The sequence below is a fragment of the Crocodylus siamensis genome, chromosome 4, assembly GCF_052110815.1.
Source record: "Crocodylus siamensis isolate JL-2025a chromosome 4, ASM5211081v1, whole genome shotgun sequence".
In the NCBI taxonomy this organism is placed as follows: domain Eukaryota; kingdom Metazoa; phylum Chordata; order Crocodylia; family Crocodylidae; genus Crocodylus; species Crocodylus siamensis.
In genome coordinates, this window is record NC_143398.1 from 173,187,041 (window position 1) to 173,211,192 (window position 24,152).

Here is a 24,152-nt window from a genome sequence, read left to right on the forward strand (position 1 = left end):
GTCTTCCCCTCCACTCCAGATTGTTTCTGAACTCTAAGATTATAAAATGTAAGGTAGCTCTCCCTTACAGCTCCATAGCTGCCTGGTAAAAAAAAGCTTGTTATTGAGTGATGGATCATGATATCCAGTGAGATTACGACAATTTAGATGAATCATCCAGTTGTTACTCTTCTCATGTTTCTTATGATTTTCTGGTCCATCATGGGGCAGTTTCATGAGAGGTAAAAGAGTAAACATTACAATTTTTTGTCTTTATGCCCTTTTCTTTCCTTTTCCCCTCTATACTTATATTAGTCATCTTGGGTAAAATGACCCCAAACAATAAAATGTTTAATCCCATTTTGACATAAAATGTAGAGTTACATATATCTTCCAAAAAATGCAATATCACATTATTGCTGCTGAAAAGGTTTTCTACTTCTCCGAAGAGTAAGATTCTCAGTCTATTTGAGATTCACATAAAGCAATTTTCCATCACTGCAGCAACAATGTCCAGCAAAAGGAACATTACTGAAATTTCCTCCGTCCATGGAGTGGACTAAAGGAAAAAAATAATTGTTTGTAACAAAAGAAGGTTCTGACAAGACTGAGTAATTATTTTTTGTGGATTTTAAGAGGAAATTGTCATGAGGACATTTCATGGAAAAAATATTGAATGCAAACCTTGCTGTTGCTATAGGATCCTGGGCTGGAACCTGGAGAAAGATATTATTGGCCAGTTCCTCAGATGTAATAAATCTGTGAAGCTATCCTGAAGTCAGTCATGAGGCTGTCCCAATTTACGTTGCCTGTGGGTCTGGTCCATTATGTTAAAAAGTATGAAGTGGATTACAGCCTTTATTCTTTGTTAGCTTGATCTTTCCATTTGATTCCTACATATATTTCTTTTGGTAGATGTTTTTTTAAAGTAACACATTACCATCCTTTCTTGTATCAATAAGACAGGTTCTCATTTTTCTAATTTATATCAACTGTATATTTACTATATAATTTGGCTTCATAAAAGGAGTAAGAATTTTATTATTATTATTATTATCTATGATAACTGAAAATCCTGTTCTAATCTATTAGACTTTTTGCAGATTTGGGAAATAAAATTATTTAGGCTAGTCTGTACTAAAAATACTCTAAGACAGGAGTCAGCAACATTTTTGGGCAGAGTGCCAAAACACCAGCAACCTTGACTTGCAAGATATTGGCATGCTAGGGGCAGATGGCAGGGGAGCTGCTATCCTTATTGCAGCAGCACAGACCTGGCTTCTTCCCCATCATCTGCTCTAAGGCACATGTGCCAAGCAAAATGCCTTTGTATGCCATGCTCTGGCACCTGTGTCAAGAGTTGCCTACCTCTGCTCTAAGACTTCACAGAGAGTGAATAAAACAAGATGGTCTGCCACTACAATGGCAAATGAAAGCTGTTGTTCATATGAATTTTTCAGTGGCAGTGTACCTTGGGACCAAATAGGTTTAAGCTGCTCCAATATCCTTAGATTTTGCAAGACTGGTCTTGCAGCTGATTGGAAATTCTGCCAAAGCCCCATCTAGATTTAGAAATTAGTTTTGTTTGTTTGCTTTACTGAACTGAATATGGATAACAATTATGCAATTGGTAAGTTAGTCCATGTGTTTTCTTTATTTTTGATTTAAAATCTCATTCATTTCATGTCATCCCCCTAATGAATTTTCAATATGCCTAGTGGACTTCAAGATGAACATGAGTTATCAATGTGACGAAGTCATCAGAAAAGCTAACTGCACTTTATCATACATTAGCAGATGCATGACAAACAGAACCAAGGAGGTGATACTTCCCCTCTATCGGGCGCTGGTCAGACTGCAGTTGGAATACTGCGTGCAGTTTTGGGCACCACACTTCAAGGGGAATGTGGAGAACCTGGAGAGGGTCCAGAGAAGGGCCACTCGTATGATTAAGGGCTTGCAGGCCAAGCCCTATGAGGAGAGACTAGGGTACCTGGACCTCTTCAGGCTCTGCAAGAGAAGGTTGAGAGGTGACCTTGTGGCTGCCTACAAATTCATCATGGAGGTGCAGAAGGGAATTGGTGAGGCTCTACCCACCAAGGCGCCCCTGGGGGTCACAAGAAATAATGGCCATAAGCTAGCAGAGAGCAGATTTAGAATGGACATTAGGAGGCACTTCTTCACAGTTAGAGTGGCCAAGGTCTGGAGTGGGCTCCCAAGGGAAGTGGTACTCTCCCCTACCCTGGGGATCTTCAAGAGGAGGTTGGATGGGCATCTGGCTGGGGTCATCTGAACCCAGCACTCTTTCCCGTCTATGCAGGGGGTCAGACTCAATGATCTATTGAGGTCCCTTCTGACCCTAACATCTATGACTCTATGAGATCTCCCCAACTTGGTTCTGCACCCCTCGACCCTCCACTCCTGGACTCATCCATTTCCTGTAATCTGAATATCTGGCATGTACTCTGCAAGCTGTTTGGATGGATCTGCACCCCTGAGAGTGGGAAGATCACATCCCTAGGAGCAGGAGAGGTTTTTGGCTTGGTGCCAGAACTGCCTCTTGGGCAGTAGAGTTTAGGGAATGGAAAGTTTGTCTACACAGAACAGAAGGGTGGGAGGGGACACTGCATCCTGGGATGCTGGAGGACTGCGACTTGGGCAGCTCATTTGTGGGGAGTGGCTACACATTAATAGAAGGCAAGTTAGGTAACACAGATCAGAGATAAACCCATCCTGGAGTGGTGTAACTTTGAGATGCCTAAAGAGTGCTTAAAACTAGTTTCCTATGTTAATATGTGGACAGTCCAGTGGCTAAAAGCTCCAGGAGACACCTAAAATTAATACGTAACAAGGCTCTTAGACTACTGGGTTTTTTAAGAGTTGGAGAGATATGAGATACAATTTGAGATGTGGTACAGCTTGAGATGACTGCCCACTCAGAGAACGAACACTACAACAGCTAGCTTTGAAAATATGAGTTCTTCATAACACTATGTCCTAGTGTGTGTGTGTGTGTGTGTGTGTGTGTGTGTGTGTGTGTGTGTATAAAAACTAAGGTGAGATTCTATAGCATAGTTCTATGTCAAGTCTGCATTCGTGGCTATAGACTCACTGAGCACATCCAGATGAGTGCGCACGTGCCTCTTGCCCTGTCTAAAACCCCTTTGAGATGGGGCAACAGGAACATGTGGGAACAAAAAATGTTCCCCGTGCTGCAAGTTTGGAGTCCTGGACCGTGCCCTGAGGCAACCAGAAGCTGGGTCCTCCATGGAGATGCTCTGGCTGCCAGAGAGTCTCTGTGGTTGGCCCCTCACCCTGGTGCTGAAACACGTGGCCGGCCAGGTCATACGTTCAGCACCAGGGCTCCAGTGCCAGTGAGTAAGGGGTTGGGGGGGGGCGGGAGGAAGGGGGAGGGGACCATGAGGGGGGACCCCCACCAGCCCTACCCACTGCACCAGCACCCTGATCCCTGCCCTGGTTGGCCTCTCCCCCCTGCCAGCCCCCCTGAGGCACCCAATCACTTCCCTGCCTGGCCTCTCCTGCCACCAGCCCCCCAAGCTCCCCCAATTACTTTTCTGCCCAGCCCTTCCCTCCGCCAGCCCCCCTGACCCCCCACAAACCCTGCCCTGCCTGGCCCCATCTCCCCCATGCCTACAAGCCTCCCTGATCCCTGTCCCCCCACCCCATAGTTTTAAAAAAACAACAAAAAACCCCTGGCACTTACCAACAGTTCAACTGCCATCTGGCTGACTGGGGCCCCATCCACACAGTGCAGGGCAGAGGGACCGCCCCAGCAGCCCCAGACTGTTGGGGGGCCATAGCTCTTGTGTGGGGGCCATAGCCCTTGTGTGGGGGCTGAAACCTCTGTGGGAGAGGAGCAAAATATATATTCATGTATTCATGAATTCATGAAACATGTATTTAGAATTCATTTTATTATTATGATAAGAGATTTGCTTTAAAACTGTAGATATATCAAACAAATGTTGTCCAACTGATAGCTGTCTCTCTCTCTTGCTCTCTCTCTCTCTCTTTATAGTGGTCTTTTATTTTAATTGTGTAGGAACATGGATTTGGGGGTATTTTACAGAGTGAATTTGGGATTTTTTTAATCAGGGATTTTTCAGTTTTCCAGTAGGGAACATCAGAATTCCTGCTAAGGAGGCCAGTGGCAGGACCCTGCCTGCTTAGGGCTGGCACCTTGGACCCAGCTGGCTGTGGCTGACCTCCTGGCCAGCAGGGGCCAGGAGGTCATGCTTTGACAGTTCAAAGCAGGCCACCACACCCAGAACATCTTCCCAGTGATAACTGCCCAGGTGGCCAGTCAGGGGGCACATGTGGCAGTAGTGCCACACAGAGGCCAAACCTGCAACCACAGTCTACTGGCAGCTGGCCCAAAGGGGCAGATGCCTCTACTGGCTGTGCAGTCCCCATCCTGGTCTGGCAGGTGCATGGCAGGTCACAGCCAGACAGCAGCTCCCACTGCCAGACTGCTGCAGTGGGTAGAGGGTGCAGGGGACTCTCAGGACTGCTTCAGCAGTCCAGCTGGCACAAGGGCTAGTTGGCTGGGCCCCAGAGGGTCCTGAGAGCTAGCAGCCCTGAGTTACTTGCCAGGGAGGCTTTTTATACTGCTGGGGACAGTTATTATTTAACCCATTCCAGTCAGACAGTGGCTAGGTCCCAGCTGGCTGGAAATGGCAATGCTGAGCCTTTTTAGAGAAACCTGGCAGGTCCTGTACCTGCATTTTCTAATTAAATATGGAATAGAGGAAAGATTCTACAAAAATTAACAACTTAAATACTCCATCTGCTTCTGTGGAAGTAGAAAGTGTTATTTCCAGAACTCTTTTTTATCTAATTATTAAAGAAAGTGTAGTTTTACAGCATGAATTGAAAATAATTGAAAATCAATTGAAGAGTAGAAATATATGTATATCAGGGTATTAAGGAAGAAAAAGTAGCTCTTGAAACAGAGCAAAGGGATTACAAATTTAATGGAATCTATACTGGAGGTAAAATATGAAGTTCTGCTCTTCTTAATAGGTAAAGTATACTGTATTCCTATACAAGTTCAATCTTTTAGAAATCCTGTATAGTGAATCAGGAGATAGGTTAGTATATAGCTATGGCAGTGTCAATCTCTTTCAGACATCTGGAAAGATTAAGCCTGTATTTGTAAGATTTGGTATAGAAAACTGTAGATGCATGTTTGCTTGCATTGAAAGCAAAAGATAGGATTGTGTCTTGTAGTTATACATACCAGTGTTCACTGTGACCCTTATATATGCACGGGTATTATTTTTAATGATATTTAATACAATTAATATATTTTAAAGTGAATTAATAAAACACCGAGAAACACAGAATTAGAAAAGACTGTTACACTTATTTTCAGCCTTCCTGCTTTCATGGAAACTGGTCAAATCTCAAAAGCCTATCTGTCCCTGAATTCAGTACTTCAGGTAGATGTGAAAAACTCTGAAATCTTTGATCCCATGCCCAGATGAAAGTTCTTTCTCGGCCGCATCCACAGAAGCATGGACATTTGTTTCCCCAGGAACAATAGTTGTTTCTGGGGACACCAGTTCTACACACCCTCTGACGCATGGCAGAGAACCCTGGATGGGGTAGGGGAAGCTGGGGCCAGCTCTGGACTGTCTGCGGCAACCTTACCTGGTGTTCTGGAGGCCTTCTGGGGATGCAGCAGCAGCAATCCTGCTGCTCTGAGCCTGGCCTCAACCAGAGTGTGGCTCCAGCTGGCTAGGCTCCAGTCATGGACAGCATGCACTGTTCCCACATGCACCACCCTGATTTTTTTTTTGCATGGGGTTTTTTGACCCCAGGATCTCCCAAGGTGAACCCTTCCCCGCCCCATGCTGCTACCTTGAAGCACAGAGAACAGCTGAATGTGCAGTATGTGGTGCTGCAGACATACCACATGTCTGTGCTCATCTGGATGCAGTCCTTGAGGCTAAATTTGAGGATCAGTTAATCCCTGTGCATACAGGGGCTTTTCACGGACTTTGGATGGCTTTGGATCAGACACACAAGCACAAATCCTCAGCAGTATAGGGAACAGCTAGGCACCCCGGGCAAATTGGAAGTGGTGACTTCTAGTTCATAATTGTGAATGCATGGCTGCCCGAAGCAGCCACTTTTTTTTGCACCCTCCCCATAATTTAGCACCAAGAGAAGTTGCCTCTGTCTCCCCCAACTAGTTACACTGCACATTCCTGCTTCTTCCTGAATTCAAGGACAGCAATGATGGTATTTATCTTCAACCCAAACTAGATGGAGGCTTGATCATTGCAAGATTTAGTGCAAAAACCAAGGTGAAACAACTGGTTCTGAGAGATTTCCTGTTTGTGGATGATGCAGCCTTGTTTGCTCACTGTGAATCTTCCCTGCAAATCGCTTGGGCAGATTTTTCTAAATCATGCAAGAGCTTCAGGATGGCAATTAGTCTCAAGAAGACTGTGATAATGGGGTGAAAGAACCAATACCTGACATCACTCTGAAGGATAAATCTCTTGATATCATTAACAGTTTTTGCTACTTGGGTTCTATGATCAGCAGGAATCTTGACCTTCAAACTGAACTGCCTAACAGAATCAGAAAAGCAGGTAAGAATGTCAGACTATTACAGAAACATGCATGGAATAACAGCAAACTATCAGCTAAGGTGAAGATGTGAATCTATAAGACTTATATGCTGTCTTCCTTGCTTTATGGTTCAGAAACATGGATTACACATGCTAGGCACATCAATAGACTGAACAGCTTCCACATGAGATGTCTGCATAAGATCCTAAAAAGAAAGTGGGAAGACAGAATACCAAGTACAGAGGTACTAGAGCGTGCAGGACTAGCATATTTCGAAACCACTATCAGGAAGAGGAGGTTGCGATGGATTGGCCATGTTGGGAGAATGGGAGAAGACCATACTCACAAGAATATTTTGGATAGTGAGATTTGAGATGGCTTTAGAAATCAGGGTTGCCCTCTTGGTGATAACACAGTGTGTGCAAAAATTATATGAAGTCATTCAACATCAACATAGAAAGTTGGAGGAGCACAGAGAATCCTGTCTTATCTGGAGGGAACACCAAGCACTGGGTGCAGTTCATCATGAAATGGCTTTGATCTAGAGGATGGAAACAAAATAAGAAAGAAGAAAGCAGCATGCTCTAAATTTGGACTCCAACTCAGATAACATATAGATCTGTGAAACTTGTAACAAGCAGTGTCACTTCCAAATTGGGCTTCTCAGCCACACATGGATTCATAAGGCATCTGACTAGACCTCTTACATGTACACCATGAGCCAGAGGATTGATAGTAGGGGTGTGTGAAACAGGCCACATTCGATTCAGATTCAGCCCGAATTGGGGCACAGTGATTCAATTACTTGATTCAGCTCACTGTCCCAATTCGATTCAGCTGAATCCAAATCTGAAGATTTGATGCTGATTCAGAGAATCAGTGATTCAGCCATAGAGACAGCTTTAAATGTTTTTTCTACATACCTTGAGGTACCAGGCACGGCTCATGAATACTGATGTGGGGCAGATGGAACATCCCACAGGAGCATGGGGTGCCCTCTGCATACTCGGTGGTGGACCCCCCCCCCCGTGTCCTCCTGGCTCAGCAGTCGGCCATGGGGGGACCCCGGATACCCCTCCAGACACAGGAGGCACCAGTCACTGAGCTGGGGGGGGGGCGGCCTGTGTGCTATGCAGTGGATCTGAAAGTGGACCAGAAAGTGGACCAGAAGTGCTTCAGGTCCACTTCTGAGTGTGCTGAGCATCTCCCTATGCTCCCGTGGGATGCTCCATTTTCCCCAGCATCTCAGTTTTCACGAGCCGCCTGGTACCTTGAGGTATGCAGAAAAAACATCTAAAGCTGTGTCTGTGTCCAAATCATTGAATCTTTCTGAATCAATTCAGAGGGTTCTGACTTGATTCAGAGAAATTAAAGGGTCTCCTGATTCGATATTGTTTTGGAGATTTGGTCACCAAATTGGGCCAAATCTCCACCGAATCGAATCAGCAACCGAAGCTTCGCACAGCCCTAATTGATAGTTGCTTACTAAGTTACACCACTGCAAATTCTTATAATTAAGCATCTAATTTATTCATTTTCTTTTTAATCTTAGCAGAATATGCATTCTGTTTATAATCCAAAAAGTTCAAGTACTGATTACCCTATAAATTGGAGGGGGGCCAGTGGGAAGAGAGGAGGGAAACACACCCTTTATCTAATTGACCTGAACTCAATTATGCATTTATACTATTAATTATACTATTAATTATACATTTTATATGCCTAATAAAAATAACACAGTCCCAATTATGAGCAGTTACCTTGGCCTCTGTTTCAATTGCAATATATATTATTGCAATGCGTGATCAATATATATTTTACTAAAAACATCAATAAATTATAGATCTGTTTTGTATGTGGGAAATATAGAAAGATAAATGTTTGATGTAGGTATAATTTAATTAAGATATTAAAATCATTCATATAAAGAGATACGTATATATTTGCTTTCCATATTAGATGCTCTTTAAAATTCACATTAGATGAAGATAACAAAGTTACTCTCAATATTTATTCCCTTTTATCTATAAGTACAAAGGATGCTACAGACGGGAAATAACTGATCTAGGTATTGGAAAAATGTCAGGCATAGTGAATGCATATCTAATGTTCTAATCAGGAAATAATGATTTATGAGCCTAATTTAAGGTTTGGAAATGTCACTCCATGTGTTTTTATTAATACTTATTTATTTATACTTTATTAAGTACTTTATTAGTACTTTAAGTGGTTTTGAAAGGTGTCCATTTCATAACTTCATAATGTAAGTTCAATGCTGAAATGGTCCAATAACAGATGTCAGTTGTGATCTTTGTGTGTGCTGCCCAGGTATGCCAAGGCTGTTTTTTATACAGGAGAAATACGAGGGGAAAATGGTTGGTGTAATCCCATTTACTTTAATGAACAACAGTCACAAAACTTGTATTAATTATATGGACACCATAATGTTGCAGGAGACAGGGTATTTGATTCCTTTATTTCACTAGTGCCTTGTCCTGCCTCACACAATTAGAATCTATATTTCATGAGACGTTTCTCTTCATAAACTATGTTTTGACTGACATACTTTCTCCTCTCCCCAAATTTTGTAAAGAGAACTAGACGTCATTTGCATTACCATAGAATGCCAGATAGGATTCATTTAGACTACTTGAGCATCCATTTAGACTACTTGTGTCTATTTTTTGAGAATTTTTTGTCAGATGCCTGTGCCCACAAGGCACAGAATTTGGCCAAGGGAACTTATCCTTCAGATAGCATTTGTGGATCCATATACTGAAGAAGAAAGCAAAAAAGCTCTTTTTTGACTCACTACGATTACCATTAATGAGGTTACCACTTTCAATCTGTCATATTTTTCATTTGGCAAATTTTATAGCTTCTCCCCAATTTGCTTAAAAACCTGTTTTTAAAGAATACTTAAATAATTTTAGCTCCAAATATAGATCTAAGGAAATCCTCCATTTATTTGTAATGACTAATGACCCAAATTGTGTTTTTAAAAAAATGAATAAAGATAATAACTTATTGCTTTCTACTTCTAAGCTTGAATTATTGTTAACTTGAAGTTTTAAAAGGAAAAGTGTTTTAGCAGTTTGGGAAAATTAGGTTTCACCCAGTAATCTTTGCTTAGACTGCAAGTCCCGATGCTTGCGATCTGTAATAAAGTGTTACAGTTTTGAAAATTAGAAGATTTTGTTTTAAAGACTTTCTCCTAAACATGAGGCACAACTGCTTTTTATTAGACTTCTTAATGATATTTTTTTTCAAATATAGCAGATAGAGTCCACATGTGTTAAAATGTCTAAAAAACATACCTAGATAATATTTCATAATGGCAAAAGCACCCTTATGATCTGCCGGATAAGTGAGACACTATTTTTTAAACTCTGTCTAAATATTTACAGAACAGTCTGACAGATGCTAAATGGCAAATGGTGATAGAAAGAAAATAATAATATGTGTGACTAAAAAAACCCTTTTGTTACAAGGCAACAAAGGATTAAGTATCTCAGGTTGATAACAATCACAGTGTATTTGTAAGTACCTGAGCTTCTCTTGGTCCCTAGATATTCACATCAAAGAGACTGGTAGAAGAATGTCCCCAGCAAACAGGCCTCTGGATAATACTACTTCCATTAGTCAAGCTAAGCCAGGGCATGTTGGACCTTAAAGGCAAGATCTATCTGATTTTATCACCATTCTCTTAATGTAGATGAGACATCAAGAAAGAGTAGCTTAGATTTTATTTGATGTCTTGGATTAAAAGCCATTTATTGTGCCTCATTTTGTATATGACCCTAAGGCTTTTATTCTTTGAGGCTGTTTATAAATAAACTGGAAGGCCAGATCCTTGACCTGGGGAATTTGGGGATGCTCCATTTGCTTTAATAGAAGCATACATTTATATAATGAACTAATGAAGCTGTTACATCTTGAGTACAGTTATGAAAGAAGAGACAGAAATCCTTGTTTAATAGTTTATAGGTAAAAATCAACATGGGTTTTAGAAATAAAACATCCTTCCTTTTACCTACTTTACTGTGTTTTGAAAGTAGTGTTTGGATGTAAGTTATATTTATTGCTCTACTGCTTAAAATAGATTTTAAAAAAATTTAAATACACCTTTATTTTCCACTCGAGAGTTTGTTTTGAGTATTTTTCTTTTTTTTTAGTATGACTTCATTAATACATATCATAATGACATCTTCATTTATGATGTGCCAGAAAGCTCTGTAAAGACAAAATTCTGAGATTTCTGTTATGTATTTTATGTATATATTATCATTCAAAATTTAACTTTAGGTAACCAACCTGAGTTCACAGAGAAAAAGTATAGGTTTGCTAGGGGCTTTGAAGTAATCTTTAGCTGCATCTTTACTTAATTATGCTTTCTTTCTTTTTTATGCCTGGTAACAGTGGCACCAAATTGGTCACTTCAAGTGGAGACAGTACAGTACGGATATGGGACTTCTCAAAGGGTGAATGCATCCTGACTTTAGAAGGGCATGCCAGTGCAGTCTGGGGCTGCTCATGGCACTCCTGTGGAGATTTTGTGGCTTCTGCGTCCATGGACAACACTAGCAAAATATGGGACATTAACAGGTATGTAGTTATTAAGCTATTTAGCCAATTGATAATTGCAATTAATAGCAAAATGTGGTGTGCTTTAATCCAATTAAAGAAATAAAAAGTTGGGTCCCCTTCCTGTAAAGCACAATTTATATGCCTATGTGTTTTGCTAACTCAGGGCTTCAGTAAGGAGATATTCAAATGAAGTAATAGAAAGTATATATAAAGCTCATGCATAATTGGAAAATATAACTTGATACCTTCTCATCAGATTTAAAGGGCCATTTTCATGGTTATCAACTGAGTGTCCCATCATTGTACTTAACCCCTAAAATCACATGGCTTTTATCCCAGCTTGGCATCTGAATAATTTAGAGCAAAACAGTTATGATAAGTAGTGTTCATTCTACGCTGGTGCAGATCTCAGAGAGGATCAAAATTTTCTGAGAAGCTCTGTTTATTTGCCATAATGGGTGGTTCATTGATATAATTACCTGGGTATGCTTCTTATGCTGTGGCAGATGCATTTGTATAAACAGCAAAATGCATGTCGGTGCTGAGAAAACGGCAGTGTTGCGCTTTTGGACTAAAACACATCGAAGGTGTTTTCATTCAAAAGCATATTTCTCAGTGCTGACATGCATTTCGCCATTTATACAAATTTGTGCAATGCAGCACCATGCGCATCAGCTCGTGTGCTCCACGGATTCAGTTAATTGACTCTGCTCCAACACACCAGATCTCTGGCATGTCGGAGCAGACAAATGTATGTATATTAATGCCCAGTGTGTATAAGTGTTCAGTATTTTTCTCCCAGAGCAAAAATGGCTGCTCCAGGAGACAGATAACTCAGAAACAACTAGAGTTAAATCTCTCTTGAGAGAGTTTCTCCTTCAAGAGTGAATGTCTGTGCATGCTCTCTTCTGAGAGAAGCCAGAGCACAACCTTCCAGCATCCCAAGGAGCTTTGCTTCTCTCCTCTACCCAGGGAGACTCTGCTGCTCCAGCTGAGCAAGGAGAAAAACATGCCCCCTTCAGAGTCCCCACACTGTTCTGCAGGGATACACAAGCTGAGTTTGAGCAGTCTGGGTCAGCCCATCAAGGATGCCCTGTGCAGGAAGACTAAGGAAGCCTGCAGATCATTTTGAGATGTGTGCACAAGCACCCTTTGGCTGCACAATATCAGCACTGCAAGCTCTCTGCTCCTCAAGGGCTCAGCATTCAAATGCCAGTTCAGACATTTCCAGGGTGAATTTGTCTGCCACAAAAGCAATCCTGGGAGAATTTTCCCAGAATATTTGAACTTGTGTAAGTAACCTTAGCAGAGAGCTCTTTCATATTTTTTATTCTCCTTATTCATTATATAACCCTCTGCCTTATTACTGTACACTATTCAAACCCTGCTTCAAAGACAGAATTATTGATTTCTGCAAAGGGCTTTTCAGTACTGCTTCAGCCCTTTCTGAGGTGATCATCCCATATTCTTGATGGGACACTGAAATGCTGTAAGATCAAGGTGAAATTTATCCAAGCTATTTTAGGGTTCCCAAGTTATCTAGGACCTTTTCTTTCACAGCACTGAGCATTATATAGTGTTTGATAATAGATTTGATAACCCTTTTTTTAAGAAGAGTTCTGTCAGAAAATGCTGAGCTAAAATGTCAATTCTATTGAAGCTTTTGATGAAAAGCTAACAGCCTACTTCTCTTCCTGGTCTTCCTTGTAAGCCAACTAATGCATGAGCTGTCAAATTCCCTGTTTTGCTGAGTTCCATAGCTGACCATCTGGTGGGATGCTGGGTTCCCAAACTGTCCAAACCTCTCCTTGCCTACCTGTCAGCATGCCAGCCTTCATAATTTGCCCATCTGTGGGGCAATAGTCTAGGTCCCCACTTGACATACTTCCACAGAGCTGATATCCCTGGGCTTTGAGAGTTTTGACACTTGTAGCAGCCTGCTAAGCAAAGGGAACATGGAAACCAGGGCCCTGAGGGCTGCCAAGCTCCATGGCAGTTTTGACATTTTCCCCAATATTTTCTCCTGAAAAATACAAAACTTTTAAAGTTCCATCCCAATCTGAGCCAACATTTTTTCTCCCAAAATTTTATACGTATTTTGTTCAGGAAGCTCCCATCAACTTCACTTGCAGCTTTAAGCGCTCAACAGTTCAACAAATCAGACTCCAGCACCTTGTGTCAGATAATCAGAGACCAGGAAATATGCCATTCATGACTACCTGTGAGATATTTATAAGTAACTTGCTGTACATCTTCTAGGAATTTTGTATCAGAGGCAAAGGAAGTGTCTAATTCTTCAGTACTGTATACAGTTGTCCCAGCTGTGAGAATGCCCTTTTTTCTCTCTTTGTAATCCCCTGCTTCATTTGCTATGAGAGATAGAAGTTTTCATCAAAGCAGTTTTCCAATGAATAAAGTAATTTCAATTAAACCTTCTTTTTCTTTTTCATTTTGGAAACATGGAATGATTTTTCTTTTTAAATCAACTTCACTTTACTTATACTTTTTTACATTATTTATTATGTAATTAAATACTAGCATCATGTGTATATATACAATGGCATGTGTGGACCAGTGGTAAGAGTGAGGCCACTCTCCTTTTTTGTTTCACAGATATTTGCTGTAATATTCAGAAATTCTGGCTTCTATTTTTGGGTCTGGAGAGAAATATAACTGGGGAGTATAGGAGACAGACTTTTCTGTGAACCCTCCTTAATGTTGACCCCTTCTGCCTCATCTCCTCCAGGCTGTTCCCTAATATTTTATTTCTACTCTTGTTTCTGAATCATGGTTTGAGCTTCTTGCACAATATTCATTATTCCATCTCCCAATCAATTTAGTCAATCATTCCATTTTTCCTTTGCCTTTGTTCCTCAATAAATGTCTCCTCTGCCACTAGTTCTTTTCACTCGCCCACCTTATTCTCAGTCAGTACTGCTTGTGTTGGATCCCAACCTCCATACTTCCACTTTTGTTTCCTTCCACAACTACTAGTCCAAAGATCTCTCTCTTTTCCCTGCTCAGGGTCCCATCTGCTTAGCGAGTCCACCTACCTATTAAATGTCAACCCCTCCCCCAAAGCATGGGAAGCCTAAAGCATTTCAAAGAAAAAAAAATCTGTATTTCATTTTTTAAAAAAAAAGAAGAAAACCAATATATTTTTCAGTATTCTGATTCTCAGAACTGAATGGACTGGTCTGGCTGCAATTTTAAATAAAAGGAATGAATGAGTTAATAAATAAAGCATCACAGTCACAACTTTCCACATAGACATCCAACATGTAGAATCTCTGCCTGAATAAGTAAAGTTTGGAAAAATTATAAGCAACTGAAAGCAGGGTCATCTTCTGGGAAATTCCAGGCAACCTTATGATAAGAGAAACTGGTAGCACTAACCTTTTATAAGAAGAAATAATATTTAGTATTACATTTAGATTTCCTGTTTTGTTTTCCATCCCATTTTTGTTTCCTTCTTCTTAACATCTTGTGTCCTTTTGGTACTTTCAGCATCATCCAAAACATGTTCATGACCTCTAATAAACAGTACTAAGAATAGCCTTAGTTTTATGTCTGAGTGGTTTTGAATTTGTGTATGGGAGGTTGTGTTTAGACATCTTAAAATATCTTCACCAAGGAATCTTTTGTAGTCACAGAAATCAAGGCAGAAGCTCTCCGCCACCCATGCCTCCCACTCAAACTCATTTGCAACTCTCCTTCCTACTTTCTTTGCATCTGATATGCATTTTACATTTGGAATTAAGAAAGAATCAAACACCAATACAACTGCAAGTAAGAAGCACAGTGACAACGTGCAAGGCTAGCTATCAGCACATAATCATTTAAATTTTAAGTCACATGGAAGTCATAATGGTTACAGAAAGAAGAGGGGGTACAAAAATGTAGCCTAACAAGCCCTGTCATACATGGAAGACTCAAAGAGTATTAAATAGGAAGCTTTGAAAACTGCAGTGGTTGATTGTTCTGTGTGTTCACAATAATCTGCATTCCTGTTCATTTACATTAATATTATCTAATAAAGACCAAACAGAAATAACATCTATTCAGCTGGTCTAGTGAAGTTGATTTGTTCTCTGTGGGCATGTCTACATGAGACACTATGTCGCTGTAGCAACGTGCTATGGCAACATGGCTTCGGTGGGCACAAAACATGATGCCACATCCATGTTCCTGTAGTGATGCGCTCCCTCACTATAGTGCATCACTAGAGCAACGTAGTGGCTAAAAATAACTGTGCTGCTGGCACGGCACAGTAATGGCTGTTACTGTGCTGTCATTTACTATATCCTTTAGGTATTTCCTTCTTAAAGGAAGTGCTAAGTGACAGTGCAGTAACAATGGCACCACAGGGGCACATGTAGATGCACCCAGTAGGTGGGTATACACATTCATTAATGCACTGTAGTTACTGCACATTAAGTTTAGTATATGCATAAGCAAGTACTAAATCAATGCACAGTAACTGGCACCTCCTGTGCAGTAGCGCTGGTGCATGGGTCTTTACTGATGCTAACTACCTAATTACTACTGCTCAGTACCATATTAGTATAGGTGTTGCCCAGAACGCTACTGCACAGTGTTATTAGGCGTCTGTGCAGCTAGTGTCTCATGTAGGTGAACACTGTGTGTACAGTGTGTACAAATTGTGTTGAGATTAAATCTGGTTATTCTGATCCCTAAAACAGAAATATATTTCTTGTTTCTTTTTTTATGAGGGGGCAAAAAACTGTTTATTCAGTTTTCAACATGTTTAAATCAGATAGCTCAAAATTCATGTTTTAACAAGAATATTTGCTGTTTCTCAAGTAGTATAGATATGAAAATAATGCAGAAAAATCAGCAGCTTTTGAAATTCTTAAACTTAAACTTTTATGCATTGGCCTACAACATATAAATCAGAAATCTCTCCCATAGTTAATATATTATAATGCATAGGACTTCGATTCATTTTACAGCTGTTGCTAATGTATCATTTTAACTTGTTTGCATTGGAGTAGCATGCATAGAATCTGGATGGAAATTGCATCACAAACTTAGCCAGTTCCCCTCTTGTGGACACATAATATCTTAGTGACAATTTGGAATTCCCCTGACTTTAGAGGCTGCCATAATTTTACCAGGATTGGTGCAGATAACAGTGATCTTAAGCTATTGTCGTCCCTTTTTGCTACCTTACTTACAGCCCAGATGTACCTGAAGATTTATTCTGGTCTGGAGCCTTATTCCTCTGCTATACTGGAATTCAAATCATTCATGTTGCATCATCAATAAAGTTTAACTTATTCAGGGTTTGAGACCTATATTAGGCATTAGCATTCGCTGCCTAACAGCAGGGACATTGATAATAGGAGAAAAAAGGAGACCCTTGCTCTTTGTGCCAGTAAATGTGCATGTGGCTATTGCTGGTACACAGTACCACACCTATTTACACAGATTGTTTTCAACATTTTGCATATGTTGAGTACATACATGCATATAATGTTCAGAAAAAACATAATTTTTCACAAGAGAAATTAGATTTTAGAAAGTTTGTATGCAGATGCAAATAATAGTGGGAAAACGCCTTGTGTTAAAAGAAAATTATGTGAGTACGAAGTCAATCTCTCAACATTTAGGAAACTCCAGAATTAGAATTTTTTGAGCAGTTTGAATTCCACTGAAAGTGCACGTGCACTTCTCATAGTATTGTTGCTTATAATTGTGTAGCAACAGAGAAAGTGCTCTCTGTGGTATTTCCCTCCCCTGGAAACCAAGGGCACCGCCTTCACAATTCATAATGACTCTTCAGGTATGAGAAAGGTGAGAATTCTGAGCCTCTCTCCTTTTCACGTCTTAGGTTTTTTTTAGACATGAAAAGATAGGAATCTTTTGAATAGCTATGTTCATTCAGGCTACACATCTCTACCTTTGGATGCTGCCCTATGAGAATGTGAAAGGCAGGATGGTCATGACCCTTCTTCCACTCATTGTAGCAAGACAGAACTTATTCAGTATTTGACCCTCTAGTTCTTAACTCTGACACAACTCCACAACATTTGTCAGACCTCTGTAGAAATCAATTTTAACTGCTGTAAAAACAAGAAATCAAACCCCACAGTGAACTGGACCCATCTGAATTTATTCTTGAGGTGCTGGGTTTCTCCCTACACACATACACACTGTATGAACCCTGCTAACATGATAGCTTGACTATCTAATGGTTTAGGCTTACCTCTTAGCCTTCAGGCTTCAATCCTTGCTTTGGACTGTTACAACTAAGGAACCTAGGGAGGTTGATCTGTCCACAGAAACCCTAGGTGGATCTTAGTGTATTCTCATAGAGGAAAATTAGGTAAAATTGCCAGAGAGGTCTGTAAGCCTCACCCTGAATTCAGGGCTAGTGACAAGGAGGATTCTCCCATCTTGACACAGACAAAAGTTAGCACACCACTGAACCTCCTGATGTTAGCAGCATATCAGTGGTGGCACCATGCTTGCCACTGGAAGTCTCTGGTCTCATATCCCTACAGTCACATGAGGAATAGCATTGTGCTGGCCATCTTTAAGCAAATCAAACATTCTTACTGAATGCTGCCATTGAATTTGCTAGGGTGATCTTCCATATACTTTGAGGAGCCAATACCTATCCCATTTTATGGAGAGGAGGATATTTCACTTGCTGATACCAAGTAAGGAACAAGGACAAGAAATTCCTGGACATGGGACAATGAGGAGCATTATAGCCCTACATTACCTTCATTCAGTAATTCTTATACTGAATGAAATAGTAACCCTGGCATCCACATCTAGTGATTTGAAGGCATTCCAAGAACTACTTATGGAAAGAGAGAGAGATGTCTTATGCAAGCAAAATCTCATTGGCTGGCTGTTTGACCAAACTGATGGCATTGGGGCTGGTTTGGAGTTGCCCCCTAGTTAATGAAGAGTTGTACCCATCCAATCCAGCCTCTTTGGTCATCTCAACAGTGTGAGAAAAATCAGTCTGACAAAAGGACCCAAAAAGTGATGCACCAGAAGAAGTTCAGTTCTTCTTCTTCTTATTTTTCTTTTTTTGGAAGGGAAGTCTCCTCCTCCATTTCCCTTCAAGACTGATTAGTGAATTACCAGACACTTCTGGACAAATACATTCTCCTTTAAGTAATTTTTCACATATCCACTTATTTGTAGGCTTCTCCTATGTCCCTGAGCATCCATTAGAGACTTTTTGCCTTCATGCTGTACAGTCAGTGAGCTCCAGCCCTTCTTGCTTTGTTCTGAGAGATTGAGAGGAGTACTACTTGCTCCTCCATTCCTCTCAACCACCTGGCAAGACATGGAACTTCTTGTATATCCTAGTAACTTCAAAACTTAGGAAGCAGTCCAAGTCAATATTTTTCCTCTTTCTTCTCTGCATTCTTCTAATATTTTTGCTACCCTAGGAAGAGTGATAGTCGTTTCTTGGCTGAGGTAACGCACATTTATCTGATGCCACCTCCCACCTTTTGGGACCTCAAGGAAACACTATTTTTTGGATTTGTCAAAAAAAAAGAAAAGAAAACTTTAGTGTTTCACCATCAGTTGAATGCCCATTTTTTCTTTCTTTTGTGCTTTTTTAACAATAAAAAGATACAAATATTTATATTGTTCTTTCATTGAATTACCTTTCCCAGAGCTGCCTGTTTGGGAACTTCTGGCTGTGCCATTCATGTGAAGCTCTGATCCCAGCTTCTCAATTTCATACATATTATCTTTTTTTTTGTCTGGAGGAGACTGATATTACTGATAGCTGCTCAGCCTATCAGTTCTTCCATCAGAGACCCAGAAAAGGTAAAGTAAATAAGCTGTGGTTGTTTCTTCTTGATACCTCATTAGGTTTCCCATCTGTCCCAGAATACAGGGTCCTGGTTCAGCACTGTGTACCCCCTCAGCATCATGAGGAAGCTATTCTTTTCTTTGATACTATCTAGATTGGCATCATTGCAATGCTCCTGATCAAGATATAAATTGAGTCACCAATTAGAGGCAAACAAAAGAAGTCATCCTAAATGTTGCCAAAAACCTTGTGCCCCTTGGCCTGCTAAAGGCCTTCATGAGGGAGACCACATGGCCTGCATGGGTAACAGATAAGGTTTTTGAAGACCCAGGAACTACAACTTCAGTACAGCTTTCTGTCCCCAAGGCTTCTTGGCCCTGTAAGGTTTCCATGGAAGTTCAGACAGATGTTACCATTATGTTGTGCTAATGTCTATAGAAAATGAAGAGAGCAGTCCCACCACGGTCAGTCAAAGCATGGGGCATCTCAGTATCCCTGTCTGCTAAGAAGCCACTGTACTCACCAAAGATGTTGGCAGTACTTGAGCTCAAAAGGGCATACATGGCATCTTCCTCTCAACACATCGCATTCTTCTCCTGCATACGTGTACTTTCTTGCACTAGACCCATTCATCCTTAAAGTGGTACCATAATCATGCCTAGCATGGTTATCTAACATAGAGTGTCTCTGCTCCCCACAAGGCATATTCCATCCTCTGCATTGACAGCTTGCCCAGGGAACAGGTCAAGATCTTCCTCGGGCACCTGATAGTCACCATCTTTAATGCTGCCATGCTATAGATGCGTACTGGAAGACAGACCATGCAAAGATGAACTTGTAGGCCCTAATATATTGGCAAAATCATCGGTGTGTTTTCTAACAGCTTCTTCTACAATCAGAAGGATATTGATCATGTTAGGCTCAGATGAGACGCCATTTTCATTTCTCCCCTGGCTACTAAGTCGCCATTACAAAAGTAGGGGAATAAAATCAGTCTCCTCTTATGCCACTACAATTCTATCAGTACCCCAGCACTCAAGACATTTGGGATTTCCAAGAATCAAAAAGAGTTGTAACTATTCTGAGATTTTCTCAAGAGGACAGGTTGGAAGAGTCACACTCCCTGACAGACATACTTCACAAAGCACGACTTGTAAGCCTGGCTTACCTGTTAATGAGGCAATCATGGATCTAGCCAAGATTATATGGGAAACTCCTACATTTTGCCACCACACTGGCAGGACTCTGGAAAGGACCGCTTCTAGGGATACTAAGTAGGCATACTCAGTACTCCTCCTAATACTTTTTCCCTGGTAGCTGCAGTACGGAGAGAGAATGCCAAGCTGAATAGGAATGAGAAACGTAAGAGATTTGTATCAGTTTGGTAAAAGCTACTATTCCTTTGCAAGCCTGTAATTCAGAATCACCATTACTAGGCTCTCCTAGCAAGTTGGTATTTCTGAGTCTATGAAAAGATAGCAGACATGGTAGACTTACATGCCCCAAACAAAAGACAGTTACTATCTATAAATGGCTGTACAGATAGCCTCCCACACCACTAATCTGACGCTCTTCACTTTCACTTTATCTTGGAAATTTATATGGTATGCTGTTTACAGTTCCCAGTTGAACCTTCCTAACAAAAAGTATAGGTTAAATTGCACAAAGGCAGAAGTTACATTCATTCTCTCTGATTCACCTCAGTTGATCTGTTACTTCTATTATTACATATTGACAGGTGGCTGATTTAAAAACTGTTGGACAGGATGAATGAAGAACCCACTAAGTTCCTAATGTAAGATTTTACAGAATGAGGAGATTTTAAACATACTGTGCTCCTAACCCTGTAAGACACCCAATTGGATTAATGCTTAATGTCTATTCTGATTAGATAAAGGTGAAAGGACAGCTTGTATAGAAAGTGTTGGAGTCTGGGGGCCTAAAAGAGTGGGGAGGGAGTTTTCAGTAAGAGCAGGGCCAACCTTACAGGGCAACGTGGTGAGGCCACACCCACCCACCCACCACCTCCACTTCTGAATCCCCACCAGATTATGCTCTGTGCCCCTGCCTGCCTGCCTCTGCCTTTGTCTACAATCCTGCTGACTTGGGGGATGGGCAGTGCAAGGTGGCCAGCTGTGGGGCTCAGCAATGTTAAAGAGACACTGCTACCTGCTGGACAGGGTGGAGCAGGCAGGCTGTGAGCATTGCCTGCCACCCCACAGCTGTGACTGTCTCTACAAATCCTACTACTGCATGAACTAGCAGCACCCACTCCTTGTCTTCCAAATGTTCATCATCATGGGCACCTGCCTGGTGCTGCTTGCTATCTTCTTTGCCTTGGGGCTGGTATGTGACAAGCCACTCCAGTTTCCCCTCCCCCACACTCTTCTTCCCTTGCCCTAGTTGGCCACCACCAGAGGATGCCATGGGGAAGCAAGTCTCCCAGTCCAGCCCAGCAGCTCCCCTGAGGGCTTTACTTCTAAAACTTTTGCTAATACTACAGCCTACTTAAAGGCCACCAAAGTACAAGTTCACCCAAGGCATCATTTTCTCTATGGCTGGCCCTGAGTAAGAGTAACCATCTTGGTCAATTTCAGCCTGAATCATTAAAATTCCACAAAGTTCCGTATAACTGAAAAAGGGTCTTGCAAATGAACGAAGTTAGGCAATGCTATCAACAGTTATGGGTAGGAATAGCGACTATAATTTGTGTACTTAGTGTCCACAGGCTTTAGTTAGGAATCGTGGCTTATTGTGCTTGACACTGTTCATATGTAATAAAAATTACAAAGAGCACACAATCTGATAATCTGGGTATGTACAACAGAGAATGCTGACATGAGTGAGGGAACAGAAGTTAACATGGTTGTGATTTGAATGGTCAGTAGTCAAGTTGTTTAATTTAACCATCTGATAACTTATTTTCACTACTAATTAGCTTTCAGCTTATACATAAGTATTTTTTTTCCTGATTACATATTTAGATGGATGTCTGGTAATAAACACACTATACCAGGAAAACATGATACAGAAAAATATAAAAGATGCAAGACTGCTACCAAGGCTACTAACAGTCACCTTTCTAAAGGGGATATGCTGTAAATAAATGGTATGAAAAAGCAGAGCATTTCTCCCTCAGGAAGGGTTCCTAATTTTCAGAAAATAAATCAGATTTCATAAGGCCATACCCATTTTTGTATATTAAAAAATGAACTACTTAATAATAAATATAATTTTTGTTAATGCCTAAGGCAAATTTCTCCCTGCTAGTCAATTTAGTTTCAGGAGCCTTTCTTGCAAGTGTTTTGCCAATTAACCTGTAGTGTCATTTCTGTAAGCACTAGATAAAGTCTGATCATTATTGGAACCTAAATCAGTGGTCTGAGTTAATTCAAAATTTGAAATAAAAAGCAGTTTAAAAAATGGAACGTATATGATATATTAAACACGCTATTTAGATGTCATGTAAAGAATTTGCAAGCAAGGAAAAAGTATTTCATGGTCTGCTAGTGATAGAAAAACTGGAAAACCACTATTTTTTTTTCTTTTGTTTTAATAAGATGGGAAACTAGTACTGGAAATTCTGGTCTTTGCAATGAAAATTATTCACAAGCATTTTTGTTTTCTGTAGCTTGTAAGTGTCTGTCATATATCAAGCCACAAATGGCATTCCTAAAATTACAATAATGTAAGGTAGCTTTATAGTCAACGGTGTTCTTCTCCTTGACAGCCTATTTACCCTTGATTTAAAGATCTATTTTAAGTAAACAACACAAAAGAGTTTTTCCCCTCCCTTTCCCCCGACCCTGCCTCCCCTAAGAGACATGACTGGTATAAACCATCCTTGAACCACATCTATCCCTTGTTGTACAAAATTGTAATTGGTGCATTTAAGAAGGTTTGTAGTCTATTGACTGGAATAAGAGAAATGACAGTAAGGGAGGTAAGGAGGTAATGTCTAAAGGTGTATAAGTCTACCACCCAGGTTTGAAATACTGATAGATTCAGATCCTCAGAACTGTACCCATCATCAGCAGTCCCTTGATGTGAGGAGGATAATCTTCCAGGAGATAAAGGTATAATCAGTGAGTCCAGATATGGCTGAGGAGGCCAATGCAAGATCCACATGTTTTGACTGCACACCTGGCAAATCGTTCCAGGAAGAAGGAGTGGGTCCTAATAATGTCAGATCATAGCTATTTCCCTTTGTTTCTCTTGTCTGTCCTCCTCCATAGTAAGACGAATTTGCACAAAGTGATTGATACCTTGATACCATCATGGCATCACTAGCAAACTCAGCACTCAAGACTCCTAAGTATTGATATTAGCATTGCATTTCTTCAAATTTGCCTTCAAAATGTCCTTGAATCTCTATTTTTGCACACATCTAGAGCAGTAACCATCACTGAGTTGGGAGCGGGAGCATAGGACCTGTTCCAGGAGTGAATTGTCAGGCATTCTTATGATGTGTCCTGTCCAACAGAGCTGGTGCTGCATAAACATGGCTTCAGTGCTGGTACAGCTTGCTTGAGCCAGAATGCTGGTATTTATTCTTCTGTCCTTCCAGTTGGAGGTCAGGTGTTTCAGGTGTTTCTAATATGTTGTCCAGGTTTCACACCTATACAGCAGGATAGGAATGACAACTATCAGGGGCTCTGATCAAGCACCATGGTTGGGCCAAGTACCTGAGCTACCATACCTGTCCTTGATCCTCAGCTAATGCAAACATCCCAGTTCTCTGTAGTTGGATTGGCTGCCTAAAGCACCACTTGCCAATTATAAGTGCACCTGCTGCCTTAAGCTGTTCCAGTAAGCTTCGTGTTCATGGCTCTCCCCAGTTCTGACCCTGATCTTAGATCTCCCCCTTAAACTCAGCACTGGCTCTGCTCCCTGTGGTTTCCCTGGCATCTGAACTTGGCTTGACTTCCTTGATCCTGATCTCAAGATTCTCCCTGGAAACTTGGCACCAGCTCTCTAATCCTAGCTCCTGACCTCAGCTTACATCTAAGACTGTGTCTCTTGGATCTCCCTTCTCCCCTGGAAATAAGTCCCATGCATCCTGCTCCACCAACTGAGGCCTAGACTGATGCTCTGGTAATCTGTGCTTCCATCCTGTCCAGGCAATACTGGATAGTTTCATAGTTTCTAGGGCCAGAAGGGACCTGAGCAGATC

The 24,152-nt window shown here is 41.0% G+C and overlaps 1 protein-coding gene across 1 annotated transcript in view; it reads left to right on the top strand.

The window, feature by feature from the left end:
- Positions 1–24,152, top strand: part of SPAG16 (sperm associated antigen 16) — a 947,700-nt gene that overhangs the window by 568,087 nt on the left and 355,461 nt on the right. Inside the window, exon 12 of the mRNA XM_090041227.1 lies at positions 11,002–11,187. Within this exon, the coding sequence (XP_089897353.1) occupies positions 11,002–11,187 (186 nt within the window). The remainder of the gene's footprint in view (positions 1–11,001; positions 11,188–24,152) is intronic.